The 15,553-nt window shown below is 33.9% G+C and overlaps 1 protein-coding gene across 1 annotated transcript; it reads right to left on the bottom strand.

Annotated features, from left to right (window-relative positions):
• Positions 1–4,317: 4,317 nt before the first annotated feature.
• On the bottom strand, positions 4,318–14,508 carry LOC123561928 (metalloprotease mig-17-like). Its single transcript, XM_045354592.2, has 12 exons — positions 14,376–14,508; positions 13,880–13,979; positions 12,762–12,858; positions 12,230–12,307; positions 11,797–11,948; positions 11,039–11,076; positions 10,587–10,692; positions 9,955–10,107; positions 7,641–7,785; positions 6,998–7,114; positions 6,385–6,442; positions 4,318–4,488 (listed from the first exon to the last, which is right to left on the bottom strand). The coding sequence occupies exons 1-12, from the start codon at positions 14,413–14,415 to the stop codon at positions 4,337–4,339; spliced, it is 1,236 nt and encodes a 411-aa protein (XP_045210527.2). The 5' UTR covers positions 14,416–14,508; the 3' UTR covers positions 4,318–4,336.
• Positions 14,509–15,553: the final 1,045 nt, after the last annotated feature.

Here is a 15,553-nt window from a genome sequence, read left to right as displayed (position 1 = left end):
GTTAGTTTTAAATACATAGGAGGACAAAATGCAGTGTGTTCGGTCAGCTTATAAGCGATGCCACTTACTGCTTCATTTGTGTTGATATAGTCGGTCAATTTTATGCCCCCGGGTATATAGCGATTGAACTGCCCATTTTTTTAGTCTGTCCGTACGAGATTTTACCGTTTCGCCTACAGCCAACATTAATGGCCGGATTTCGTTCATACTCACACTCAACAATACTTGTGGCAAGACAAACTGACGTGGTTATAAATGACCTTGACCCTAATAGTGTAACAAAAATACAAGGACTGAATGCTGTGTTATTCGTTTGGACGGGCACGCGTGCGTACAAACAATAACACATTAAAAAGAAATAAAATGGGTCAACGCGCATTTTTAACTGTGCGATAAAGTATTGCTTATAAATATGAGAATTTCGGAATTTGACATTACAAGGAAAAAATCTAAGGATAAGAAATTTGTTTGAAAAGCGTAAACTATGAGTTTGAAACAAAAAGTAAAGCGGAAACATATTATGTAGAAGTAGAGAAATTGATTGGTTATCTATATGGAATGGAAATAATATTTTAGTTGAACGAAATAATTATAAAGTGAAAGAAAATAAACGGTATATTTTTTAATGTTTTAAATCTTATGATATACATGTATATAAAAACGAGTACAGTCAACTCGAATTAAACAGCCGGCCAAGGGAACGACAATTTCTACCAGCTTTAGGCCACAGACACTTCGCTGCTTGACATTTGAAAGTCGTTAAATATATAGTCACGAAACATCCTACAACTTTCGATTTAAATGCTTCTCTAAAATATCCGAAATTTGCAAATGATATAAGAAATAAAACAAGGTAGCTCTCACCAATTTCGTCATTTCTTCAACTAACGAGAGTGGATTGAGCCCGGCTCAAAATGAAATTTTCGTGCATGTCTGTTAGTAAGTTATATATAAATAATAATAATAATAATGTCCATTTATAACCTGAACACCTCTCGTACAATATATCATTAATAAGGTGATGAGGATGAGGAGTATTACTATACCTTTTTTATAAAGAATTGATTTCATGTATGTGTACATGTTTCAAATGCCTTGCCAAATCTCATTCAAGCAATACAAATTATAACAGATATCAATAAGGTAAGAAGCAGACATGTAATCAAACAAACTATAAATCAAGATATGGGAATAAGATTTATTTAACTGTTTATACCGACTTTTGATTAAACAAAAACAAACATAATTATGTAAAACAATAGCTTACTATTGTAGCATGAAAACTTTATGCAAAAATTAAGTTTTACATATTTTTTTCACATGTTACGAGTATGTGGACAAGCAAAATGTGTGTCATATAGGTGTAATGCTTATAGTACGGAAATCTGATAAAATGTTGTGAGACGTGTAGAGTTGTTTCAGTTTATTGTTGGCAAAATTTAACACGTTAATGCAATGTATGTTCTTATACTTTGAGAAAATATGTCATTTGACACAAATACATCTTGAACTCAATCTTGGACTTCGTGACAAACACGTGTCCCCTACCGAAGCACAGATATATTACAGTAATCTCTAGTTCACAAAAATTGCGCACTTCGTGTTAAAAAAACTTTGCACTTGCATTTGTGATTTAAAATGAGATTCAGGTAAAATTATAGTTTAAAAGGAGATTATAAATTGTGTAAAATCTTTTTATTTACAATTCTGACGTGAGTTTTATCAGGGTCTCTTGCAAACAAAACATTATAGAATTTATTACAAGATCAAACTCTTTACTACAATCCTTATCACTGCACTTGGTTGCCCACCAAAATTAGATAGGAAATTCGATATTTATTAAATATTACAAATTTCATGTTTACCATGTAAAAAGAAAACCTCATAACGGTAATGAAAAAAAAGCTTCACATGTTTTTACAGTCAGAAGTCATAATTTCTTACTTCGCATTTGCCATTTTGCTCTCTAACACATTACAATCATACATGCATTTATCTCTTTTATTAATAATCTATCTATTGTTTGTAGACATTGAACTTGTTATACCCTTTCTTCTCCAACGAAATGAAAATCTGATCAAATCCTTAAATTGCTTAATATTTAAGTAAAGAAATATAAAATTGTTGAAAGAGTTTGCGCTGTAGACACTTTCATGGAACCACATTTTCAGTTCATTTGATATCACCGTGCTCTCTGATCATGGCTTGCTCTGTTCGCTATTAAGTTAGTAGATGTTCAGTGAACACCCCTCAAATAATAAATGGTATTGCCCAGATTGAATGATGGACCAGTCCGTTTTAGAAATTTAGCTGGGTAAAGGTTAAAAGAGATTTATATCCAAATTTAATTTTAAATGAAACCTTCCAGCAGAAACAGGAGAATTACAATATGTGAAGTCTTAAAAGCAGAAGACAAATTTTGACCATCATATCATCCTTGAATTTTAGAAAATCATATAAAGATGGAAAGTAGAATATGGCGTTTTGGGGCGATTTCCTATCTCAAACCCTCTTACGTATGTTAGGTAAACAAACCTGTTAAACGGCAGATGCAGTCCTTCAAAGTAATTGATCTTTTACAATTTATCGTATCAATCATTTGTAATTCTATGATAATAAATAGGATCTTATGTTTCGTCAATATTCAACCTGTTTAATCCTTGGAATTAAAGCATATTTCTTCTAGAACTAGTAATAAATTGAATGACCTCCCGGTCATCAGTCCAAATTGTTCGTCCCGATGGCCTTAGACATTCAGTAAGTGTGACTACACATTTATTTTACTAGAACCCTGCGGCAAGGCGTTCTCGGACAAATTATAGACAAAATGCATATTATTGTGAAATGGAATCATGATAACAGATCCTTAGCGGGGTCGTTTTGAAGTCACAGGTATTCACTACCACACATTTATTTTCTGGAAGGGTTTAAACACTGTTCGGTTCGTAAGCCTGTTTTTCACAAAGGGTTCTTGATATTATTAATTTAGTAAATGGCACGCACGGCGGCAAATGAAATCATGATACGCATAAAACATATATAAATATGTAATATTGTTTTTGCTTTTTTTTTTGGGGGGGGTGGGGGGGGGGGGGGGGAGGTTAAAATAAATACGGGATAAAAATCGGGCCAAATCAAAGGAAAGTGATTAAACGATTAAAGCAGTAGAAATGTTAGACTAGGGAAAGGCATATTGAATGTTGCTAAAGGGTTTAGAAGACCTTAACAAATGGTAAAGAAAGGAAAGAACGAGTTTCTATTTTATTCAGTGCTTGCAGAGTTTAATCTGTAGGACAGTGGATGATAACGCCGTGATTTCCTAGATAGGGGAAATGAGATTTTGCAAAAAAATAGGTGGTTGCCAATGAGAATATATGCAAGTGTCAATTAGACTGTGCAGCATATTATATTTTGATTTTTTCGATAGGGATCATAAAAAGTCTGAGTTACACTAAGTACATATAATCATTATAAACTGAAATCATCTTTTCTTTCTACTTTATTCCAGGAAAGCATTCTTTTAAGATTGTACCTCCGTGGCCGAACGGTTTAGGCATTCTTTGCCTTTAAACGCCGTGAGTTCGAAACTGGCTTGGGGTTACAGTTCTATCATATGCACATTGTCAAGTTATTGAGTTTGCTCTCGGAATGTCGCTGATTTTACCAAGGTGCTAACCCAGGCTTGGGTGTACAGAGTGACGCTCTTTACCACAACATAGGTATTTAAACGCAGTACGGCTTATAATTGTGTCGGTAAGACGTTAGAATCACCAAAGAGACCATAGCGTGTCTGCTACATTAAACCACGACATAAATGTGACAAATACCAATACACAATTGCGACAACTCTATACTTATCCTTGGATTGAAGTCGGAAAACTCATTATATAAGTAATTTGCAACATAGAATACATTACGTACGTTGAACTGCAAGATTTGTTTGATGAAAGCAGTTTATCAACATTAGAAAATTTATTTAAAGCAGTTTCGCCTCCATGCAGTCAGATCTTATATTACATATTTTGGACTTGCTTTTATTATGTATAAATATTGAAATTTCCTTTCATCTAAATTAGTTACTAGTCTGACAATCAATTTATTTAATATATTTTCATTTTACGGTGAATTCACTTCCATTCTTTAAAGTAAATTCTATCTGTTGAATATCTGGCTATACATACGGCAGTAGGTAAATTTACAAGCCATGTTTCAACATGTATAAGAAAAGGCGATGATTGGGCAAGTGTAAGCACCGTGACCAGTCTAGTGTTCATGTGATGTCAAATGGCATATTTCCTTAAAGTATAAGAACATTAATTCTTGCAATGTATTTTATTTAACCTACAATAGAAGCATCAGTTCTACATGTATGGCAACACTTGGCTTTTACTGAGCTATGTCTGCAATCACTATGGTGGCTTTGCCCTATTTCCTTGCATGTTCTCCCATGGTAAACAACACCAGGGCTGTCACCGGCAACACAGGAATCTACAAAAAACATTGCAAGAACAATACTCTTACTATTTCTTATAACAAAACGCCTAGTGAAGTACAATACAGTAGTATAAACAAGGAGTGAATTTTAACACTCAGAATTATGTACATGCAAAATAGTACAAAGTCCGTGTCAATATTAGATTACACAGCAACTCGTAATATTTACATACTTCTGATTTACGATCACACACCAGAGGTACATTATAGACAAAGTATCATTTCATATATTTGAAATTCTTATATTGTTGTTATAGTGAGAAGCTGCTACAGTTTTTGCATTATTATTTAAAAAGGCATAATTGCCAGCCAACCTTATCCAGATTTCTTCCCAACACTGTATGCAATCTTCATAAACTTACTATAAGTGTTTACATATTTAAACACTTTAAGATTCCGATACAATTTTAACTAAAGATGCTTTTGAGAAAAGCGCATTTCTCCCACAACTACCTTGTTGGTCTTGATTATTCAGACGGATGGTTCCACTGGCACCAGATCAGAAAGAAAATTCCTCCGTACGTGTTATACCCTACCCCTAGGTATTCTATAAGAGCCATGGTCGTGAACGGGAAAATATACTAACCCGTTTCAATCGCGCATTTCATACCTAAAACACGCAGTGCGGTAAATGTGTACTATGGATATCAAACAAGTGGTAATTTATCTTCCATTGTGTACCGGTCACATTTTTTCAATACATCTTATCTTAGAAAAACAACGCGTAGTTTATAGTAATTTCAACATTACACAAAAAACTTGCTTGAACTTCCCTGGTGAAGTTCCGTTCTAGATTACAAAACCAATCTGATTGGCTGTTGTGAAAATGTATGTCAATCGTCATTTTACTACACGTGTTCGCTAAAATGTGAAAATGCAGCAAAATGTGCAAAATGAATAAAATATACAGAACAGATGCAGACCAAAGTACGATTTCAAATTAAAGATCATATACAAGATGAATTTCATTCATCATTTCGAGTTTTAGTGTAAAATTGTGATTTTTTAAAAATCTGTTTTTGTTTGTTTACGTTTCGCCAAACATGTGCGCACTGCCGTGACCTCTAGACCGGATGTTCATTAGGGAAGTTCAAGCAAGTTTTTTCTGTAACGTTGACGAAAGCAAAAAATATGTTGATAATCTCAGAAATATGGAATATTGAGACAATGTGACTGGTGCACGATGGAAGATAAATTATCGCTTGTTCAATATACTAGGTACCTATGCACCGAACTGCGCGTTTAAGTTGAGAAATGTACGATTGAAACGGGTTAGTGCACTTTCCCGTTCATGACCATGGTTCTTATAGAATACCTAGGGGTAGGGTATAACACGTACGGAGGCATTTTCTTTATGATCTGGTGCCAGTGGATGGTTCCTATAAAAAATGTCTAGTTTGTCTAGATGGTCAAGATAAGTGGATTCCATCAGTACTTCAAGGGCCATATTTCAAAAGAGCCGTGGCGGATTTGACTAGTCATCGAACTTGGCCAAGGTCTTATGGTCAAACACATTTTGTTCAAGTTTGATGAAGACCGGATAAGAAATGTTTGACTAAGAGTGCGGACAAGCTTTGTGACAGACACACAGACGGGAGAAAATCATTATGTCTCCTACACCACTGTAATTATTTGTATACTACTTAAACATTCGGTAAACAGAAATTACCACCGCTAAATAAAGCTGGGAGATGTTTTTCTAAGAATTTTAAATTTAGATGTGTTTGATGTAAGTTATGTTAATAATCTTATCTTTCTTTTATTCAAATTATCAAACAATTATTACTAAATTCATCACCACTAATCTTATCTAAGTGTTATATATTAAAAATAGTAGATCAATTTATTATACGAACTCATAATTGCATGATACATATTTAAATACATTACCAACGACGTTTTGCAATTGACTTGCGGAATTGCTGACACACTCATTGGACATACACCACTGTTTGATAATTAAAGAAACAGAAAGAAATTTTATAAGTAACTGTAGACAGAATCAATGCGTAAACTATGCCAGTAATTAAAAAAATTTACACAAACATGTTTTAATCTTGCTCTTTGTACTTGCAATTAACATAGAAAACCTCGAGTGCAAATAATTTGAAGTAATAGTTACAAAAGATAGACGATAAATATGTGACTGATTGATTCTTGAATTGGTATCAATTCACTAAATATAGTTATCTACGGACGACCAACATTTTACAGGATTTATTACCCTATCTTAATTATACATGTACATTCTGAAATAAAGTATTACATTTTATATTAAGTTAAGGAAAGGACTTCATATAACTTTTCACTCTCTTTTGTCATGAATAGTATTTTGGATAGTGTCAAGGTGCCGTCACCTTAGTAGGTATTGGATATTTCTACTGCCGATACAATCTAGACGAGTTCATATTCTCCCACGTCTTTGATGTATTTATGACCTATAAATCATGACCAAGAAACTTTATTTGTCCGTTCTATTTGTACAATATCGCATGTGTTTTACCTTTCCTGTACCGCAAGGAGTTCCATCGCCTCCGTCAATATAGTAACAACTCTGATCTGTTGGATCATAGCAGAACATTTTCAAACACACACTGGTATAGTCACCTCGATACTGACCCTGAAATCAACATTACACAAAATTCGAGAATTATTACATCTTACATCGCCAACTAGACTAGCTCCTAGACTATGATATATCTTTTTCATTTTTATGATTGAATGTAGTGAACTGAGCCAGTCTATATCCTATGTTCAATATCATAGATAATTTCAACATCAGTCCTGTGTGAAAATCTTTAAAATAGACTGGCTTTTGTCTCTATGAAATTGAATTTGTCAAAAAAGGGAAAAATATAGAAATATAGTTATTATCAGTCTAGTGGCTAGTCTAATCGCCAACATTCTGGTAAAGGGGATCTTCTTTTAGTGCCGAATAAGTTCCAGATAAATACGGAGAAGTATCTATAGTTTTCAACAGATTAATTATACGACAACAAAATGTTTCACTTGAGCCGTTGCAATAGCATAGATATTATAGCAATATCTAAACTCTTTATAAAATTGCAACACATCTTCGATGTTCATAAATAAAAGAAGACAATACAGTGATAAAGATCAAAAATACAAGAAGACAAGTTTGTTACCCTGCACAGATACGAATTTGAACCATCATTGATCTGACACTGCTGGTCTAAAGTATACACCTGACCATACCACTGATGTGCCGCCGTGGTCAATTGAGTATCAGGATGGTTATCGTCAATAGTCTTCAAACAGTTGTTATTGTGCCTATGTTATAATATATACTATACAGTATTTTTAAGTTTTGTTTGTTACATTATAGAATTATTAGATCTTAAAAGGTTTTAATAGGATGGTATTCCAATAAGTTCTGATAATAGTCCCATATCTTTTTCATCTTATATCGCATATATAAGTAATAAAACATGGCACGCACGGCCATTAACTATTCCGCTATTAATTGACGCCGAATACGTGCATGTGCGTCATATGACGTCATCACGCTGTGACGTCATTTAGACATCGCTTTAGCGTCATGGCCGCGGTAAGTCAATCTGAACAGCTTGCGTATATAAAATTTGAGTATTTGAGAGGAAAAACAGGAAAGGAAATCCATGAAGATTTATCAGAAGCTTGTGGTGGATCTGCAGTGTCATTTAATACAGTTTATAGGTGAATAAGACGTTTGGCCGAAAGAAAGTTTGACATTTCCGATGACCCCCGCAGCGGACGACCGATCGAGGCTACAGACAAGTTTCATGTTGAAAAAGTAAAGAAACGTTTGGATGAAGATAGACGTTATACATGTGAGGAGTTAGCTGAGGGTGTTGGAATTGCTCATGGATCAGTTCATACGATATTAACGAGGCATTTGAAAATGCGGCGGGTTCCCGCGAGGTGGGTCCCTCATCACTTGAATCGGGACCAAATGGCCAACAGCGTAGTAGTTGCAGAAAAACACTTAAAGCGCTATGAAGATGAAGGTGATAGGTTCCTAAATCGTAGTGTTGCAATAGATGAGACGTGGTTACGAAGCTATAAACCTGAATTGTATTCGCAATCGTCCGAATGGCACACTCCTGGGTCACCAAGGCCTGCAAAATTCCGACGAAAACAGGGAAATCTGAAACAGCTGGCAATTATGGCATATGGTAATGATGGTTTATTGGCCACAGACTATGTTCTCCTTGGACAGACATTTAAAGGAACGTATTATGCAAAATTTTTGCAAGAGAAATTGAGGCCAGCTATACGTAAAAAGCGACCCGCACTCTTAAATGCGGGAGTAGTGTTGATTCATGACAATGCGACGCCGCATAAATCAGACCCGGTTACGTTACTAAGGAATATAAATGGGAAATAGTATCGCATCCGCCGTATTCTCCAGACTTAAGTTCATGTGACTATGACCTGTTCCCCAAATTAAAAATGCCGCTACGGGGAGTTCGTTTCGACGATCTAGAAGACATGAAAGTTGCCGTGGCCAAGGAACTGCGAAGCATCTCCGATGGTTGCCTAGCAACGGGAATCGCGGATCTTCCGAAGAGGTGGAATGCGGTAATCCGAAGCAGGGGCCGATACTTTGAAGGAATATAGTACAGGTATGACTCTATTTGTTATAATTTGTTCACTATAAGACCATTATCAGAACTTATTGGATGAACCTCGTACTACGCTTAGTGGCTTTTTGTATGCATGTGGGTTTTTAATATAAGTTAATGCTAGATATTATTATATAAGATCTTTGCATTTGCTGAACATGCAGAGTGGATTATCCGGTTCAATGTAACTGTTTAAACGATAATAAGCAGTATTAAGTTACCGGAAAAAACAGTCACCCTAAAGTTGAAAAGATCCATCAATTTCTACTAAAATTTTAACATTAGTTTTTCGTGCACACAATTTCAACAATTTATAGAACAGTTAAAATAAGGTAGTATAAAGTAGTCGAGAAGTATTATACTGATTATAAGGAACAAAGTACAAATATCGAGTACATGAGATAAAAAGGAATGCAAACATTTGTAATTGCATTTCGGTATGATGCTATTTACAGCCTCAGGATGTAAGACGAACTTTATCATTACAGCTGAAAACCTTAGAATCTCCTGACCGGTATGCAAAAATAAATCAAGTCTAAGGTGAAGTTACAACGTTTTATTTTAAAAAAATGCCTCATATAACATCTGATTAATCCCATAGAAAGTAGTCAATGAAATCTTCATAACTCATGAGTACAATGTTTTTAGATCTACTAGTGAATCTTCTTAATTATTTACAAAATGTACATTTTATAGTAAATACGGGTCAAGATTGTCTGTAGTACATACGAGTATATTTTATAGCACATACGAGTTCAGATATTTTATAGCACAAACCCGTCCAGATATTTTATGGTACTTATGCATTGGGTAGAAATATGTTTATAGTACATACGAGTCCAGATTGTGCAAGTAATTCCTGATGGCCGTCACTGAACATGAGGAGAATATCCATTTATTTTTGTTGGCCAGTTTAAAATTTGCTTCCATTGCGTAGCCAGCACCTACGGGGCACGAATTGCCGTCGCCATCATGGTCGCAACCAAGACTATTAATATTAGAGTAAAAATGAATATATGCTTCTAAAAAGGCTTTTGTGATGGTAAGGTTATAATATCTTAAATATTCTGTCAGTACTGCTTTGATATTTACTTAAGTCGCGCATGTAGATATATTGACCTATTTCGCTTTTTTACCTTATCTTTTGTCAGATTAAATACAAAAGGAAGCAGAAATTCAAAAAGAGCAAAGAGGCCTACAGCTGTACTTGGCATGATATTTGGACCTACTTTGATTTTTACAATTTCATATTATGTAATTTAAAACATGTTTCCCCTTATTTTTTTTTAAATTTCATCGTGTTTTTCTTTCTTTCTTTTTTTGTTTGCATTTAATGGTGGCTAATTAAGGCCTAAGCCACTGACCTTAACTTAATTGTTAGTGCAACTCATATGTAAACGTGAGTATATAGGTAACGAAATATAATAGAGCAATTAGGTTCAATCGTGATAAGAAAAAGACATTGACCTGTGACCGATTTCATGTGCCATCAGTTGGGCCGTGTAAAAGTCCTCATTGTCTTGTACTATAGATACACTTTTCTGTTTGCATTCTGCTTCCGTGTAAGCATATCCTGGAAGAAACAACACTTTGAAAATAGTATGGCTAGTAGGGGATGGGGCGGTAGAGAAAAGCACGACGTCACTTAGCCAAGACGTCAAGGGTTCAAACCAGTTGGGTTAACACCGTCCCATAAGTATTAATAAAAGTACAGAAACTATTTTTTTTTCTCCCTGAAGGTGCATACGAAATGACCAAACCCTTCAATTTTCTATGGAATAGGGATTGATAAGTCTTTCGCTAGAACAACATTTGTTTTTATTTTGTTTCACTAATTGATAAATTTGTTCTCTCAAAGCTTTTAAGAGACCACCTTAGGCCTAACATAGGTTCATGGTATGCAAAATGAAATTGATTACCGGAAAATGTTGAACCTCCTCTGTGAGCCAAAGGATACCTGAAAATTTCAAACAATCGTTTGTCAATGCAAACGTAGTCATGTACCGTCATATGTCATGTGTATGTGTACACGTTAAAATTATACTACTGCAGTAGCAGGTATACATAAAATCATTCAGCAACGGAACTATATAATTTTAATTCCGTAAACACCTGGCATATATTCTTTAAAGGAGTTACAAAATTGCTGCAATATTAATGTGTCTCATTTCAGGGGACACACACGTTTTTACAGTGGCAGCAAGTATTCAAATAATTCTAAATGAAAATTACAGGTCGTATCCTCTGATTCTTATGACTTTTAAATTTCGCGAAACTGCACGTGCGTGCTGACGTCATTATATTTGTCAGTTAACAAACAAAATGGCGACGTTGGAAAATTTCTGTTATAAACGGCCAACCAAAAAATCAACCGGAAACATTCAGAAACAGTTCAGCTCACTATATTAAGATATAATTCAATACGTGATTAATGATTAATTATTATATTTTATGATGTTTTAGATGAAAATTAGACATTATGATAGTAAAATTCGACCAAAGCGTCACCAGAAGCAAGTGCATACGAAAATTTCATTATTTTACACGTTTTTCTCTCCGTTTATGCATGCTCAAAATCATACAAAGAATGTATTTATTACATTTTTGTTAAAGAGTTTGCACCGTTTAAATCGGGAACACATTGAGTAGTAAAGATAAAGAAGAAATAAATGCATACAGTGTAAAGATCATAGCATGGTCGTGAGGAATCGTTCGCTGTAGATCCACCGATTTAGGTTGAAAGATAGGCAGCGCTTTCCTCGGATCGACAGTATATTCTGATTCTGCATTCACTTTTACTGTCTCGGTCCAGGGCGAATCAGAAGCTGACTACGTATACAAAGAAAACATGATGCATTAAACCGTGATACTTAATTGCAATTTTTGGATTATAAAATAAATATTTTTAAAGAAATATGAGCTTTTACAACTGTCCACTTCGACAACATGATTGAAATGAAACAACCAAAAACACTTTTGTTATTGTTTTGATAAAACCCTGACATCACCGGGCTTGCAAGAGCTACTGCTCGTCTGACTTATATATAAAACATTTTAACTTTGAACTACACATCTATAGTAAATACAAAAGAAAAAAGAAACATATTTACTGTCATAACGAGGACATCAACTAGTTTGATACTGATGTAAATGTTGTGGGATTCAAGGCTCTTGTAAACATTGTTGCTCTGAAGAATATGAATATTAAATTACGTCAAAACGGTGAACATCAATAACTAGCGGTGTAACGTTTGCACCATCGTGTTTTTTTGTTTTGTTTTTTCATTTCTGAACCGCAATGAACTTGAAACTATAATGATGCTAGTTGAAATCACGGTGGTATAAACCGATATCACAATGGCAAAAACTCGAAACTAAAATGATAAAAGTCGAAATCACGAAACTACACTAATGAAAAGGCGATATACTTTCTAGCAACAGAAAATATTATTTTCATGTTATAACATGTACGAACTCAGTCAATAGATCACTGTTTTCATGCTTTCATATTTTGCTCTCGATCATTTAAATACTAGAAATAGCATCGGTAAATACTTGAACAGCCTGCAATAGGGAAAACTATGGATATATAAACTAATATAGTCTGATAAAAGTGTTAAAGAGATAACCCGAATCACTGACTGAGTGTACAAGTGTTCCAATATATTCTGTCAATTTCTGCTTTGCCTCGTTTACACGGTGTGAGTGCGAGTCAGAGGATGAGGTAAGTTTGTACCATCTGAAAAACATAATTTCAACTAAGACATTCAAATTAATTAGCCTAGAGATAATACTGAGTCATGTCTTTAAAACAATCGTTTAATACACACGACTTTTTTTTAAAAAAGAGAGTATTTTGAAAATAAGTCTCAGTCTTATCGTATTAGTTATAGATAAACCTACATCATGAAAGTCTTGTGTCAATATAGTATCAATGTCAGTAATGTAATGCACAAGAAATAATCTAGAACGAGTTCCGACACACTCTAGATACGAGTTAGTTAGTCTGATCAAGGACGTAGATTATCTATATAATTCATATCACCCAGCACTTATATTTATTTAACCCTTTTATAGTTGACGGACAGTGGATCTTACGCCATATGAGCAAAATTAAACAAGGTTAGCTTCTAACATGGTAAAAAGCACTCCAACTAGAATTTTATACGACTACGGTGTACTGATGCGCATATATAATTGAATATACAATGTTCTCTTTTACGCTTAAGATATTGGCAGTTATATAGCGAATACAAATGTATGAGGAATGTATGAGAAAAATGTTTTCAAAAGTTATAAAAATAATCATCTAAATAAAAGGCTTGCTTCAGTGACGCCACACTTGTGAAATAATATGATTAAATGACAACGTTATTGTAGCATTTAGTACATGTAGTTAATATTAGAAAAGCTTCTTTTCCTCCAGATTAGTTTGACAGAAATTCAGCATTTTAAGAAGAGCAGTCTAATTCTTTTTCAGCCAGTAGCCATGTTTAAAGCAATGAAATTAAATGCCGAAGACGTTTTATTATCTTAAAAAGATGTCTGTCTGAAGACACTATCAAAATACAAAGTAAACAGACAAAATAAATGTACCATCGTTAAATAAAATATCTACATGCACTGAAAATAAATTGCAAAGTTTATGTTTTCAAAGTGTGTTGAGGGAACACAAGCGCGGTCTAACATTTTCAGATTATTGTAATTAATGTAAATATCAGACTTTCCTCTTGCCATAATCAGTAAAAAATAGCACTTACTTGTTAAATGCGCTGTAGTCTGCAACTATCAACAGTTCGATGGTTAATCTCTTAGAAGCACGTGAAAACTTCAATGCATTCGAGTTATTTGTATGATAACCTAAAATTAAAGGCACCTCGTAAAAATGTAGTGAACATAGAGCACTTGGGTTTTCTCATTCCATTTCCTTATATCTTTGTCGGTTAAAGTACTAGTAATTAAAATTGAAATTATTAACTTAAAGTTTTTTTGTTTGTTTTTTTTTACAGATACAGGGGTCACTGAAACATACAGTTTTTGTCCTTTCCACATTGCCACCTTAACTCTTAAGCTTATTTTGATATGAATGAACTTACAGTCAGCACTTCTGCCCGAAGATTGTTTACTATGTTTGAAAAAGTCAACAACTTTAAAATTCTACAATATCATCGGTTAAATGAACTTTACTTTTCAGTTTTATGAGAAATAACGTTTTATTTGGATATGTAACTTATAAATTATGAAATGTAATCATACCAGCCAAAAGAATTAAATAAAAAGCCGACAGAAAACCCATGCTTATGTTTCAAATTCAAGATAAAAAGTAAGTACTAAATATCTTGACTTGTAAATTGGAACATCTTATCGCTGGCCTATAATATTTGTCGAAAGGCTTGTAGCAGATAATAAAGTCTAAGCAGCTTGTATATAGTAATGTATGTTTTTAGGTTATGTCTAGATTTCGAAAAAGTTCACCGTGTCCGAAAAAAGGATGATTAAATTTATATACATTAGATGTGTATATATATTTTATTTACCTATTTTGAGTAACTTAACCGATATCTTTACTGAAGTTCATGAAATTAAAAAGAAATATTCCTCACGTGTATAAAAAAAATTCGGGTTCATACACCGCCCGTCTTGTTTTGTTTGCACATTGTCCTTTGAACTGCTCGTCATACTTTAACGCAGAACTCATATATGCAAATGGCATGTTTGTTTGTCTGACAAGGATTAAATAATTTAATTTGTTGCTAAACCTACACAGCATCCATGATTCCGTGTGAGAACTTAAGGCGTAATTATATTCATGTTGTGGAAAAGTAAATAAAGTACAATGTAACACATTTTGAAAATTTTATATCAAAATTGTAGAGCATTAGATTAGCAGTAATACATTATAGAATTTTATATTGATATTTTCGGGAGGTAACGTAAAGTCACACATTCCAAAAATATAGTGTTTTATGAGCTTAAGTTACAATCTTAATAGTCTTTTAAAGGGTAACATTTCTTTCTCGGCGCCAACAAAGGCATCATACATGTATATGAAATATAATATTTACTGTATGTACGAGCCTCAGGGTTCTTCAAAAATAACGTAGACTTTTTCTTTAGCTTTTATATACTTTAATGAAACAAAACAAAAAATATACCGTTATAATTCGTAATCTTTCTGCTCACAGCACTGCAAATTTGACGTGATTTTGATCATACAGTCAGGAGTTACACCCCTTCGAAAACAGTTACCTACACGAACCCGGCGCACGGTGATCATATTTCATCGAGATGCTTTCATAAGGTTTGCATTATCAAATATTTGTAAATTTCTTTCATTAATTTTGATAATCAACACTTAAGTCATAATGAGTTGTTTGGTAAGAATACTGAAAATTATGAATACTTATGCCAAACATCTCAGACAGGGTGCTAAA

This window comes from Mercenaria mercenaria, chromosome 15, assembly GCF_021730395.1.
Source record: "Mercenaria mercenaria strain notata chromosome 15, MADL_Memer_1, whole genome shotgun sequence".
In the NCBI taxonomy this organism is placed as follows: domain Eukaryota; kingdom Metazoa; phylum Mollusca; class Bivalvia; order Venerida; family Veneridae; genus Mercenaria; species Mercenaria mercenaria.
This window is presented reverse-complemented; position numbering and strand designations above follow the sequence as displayed.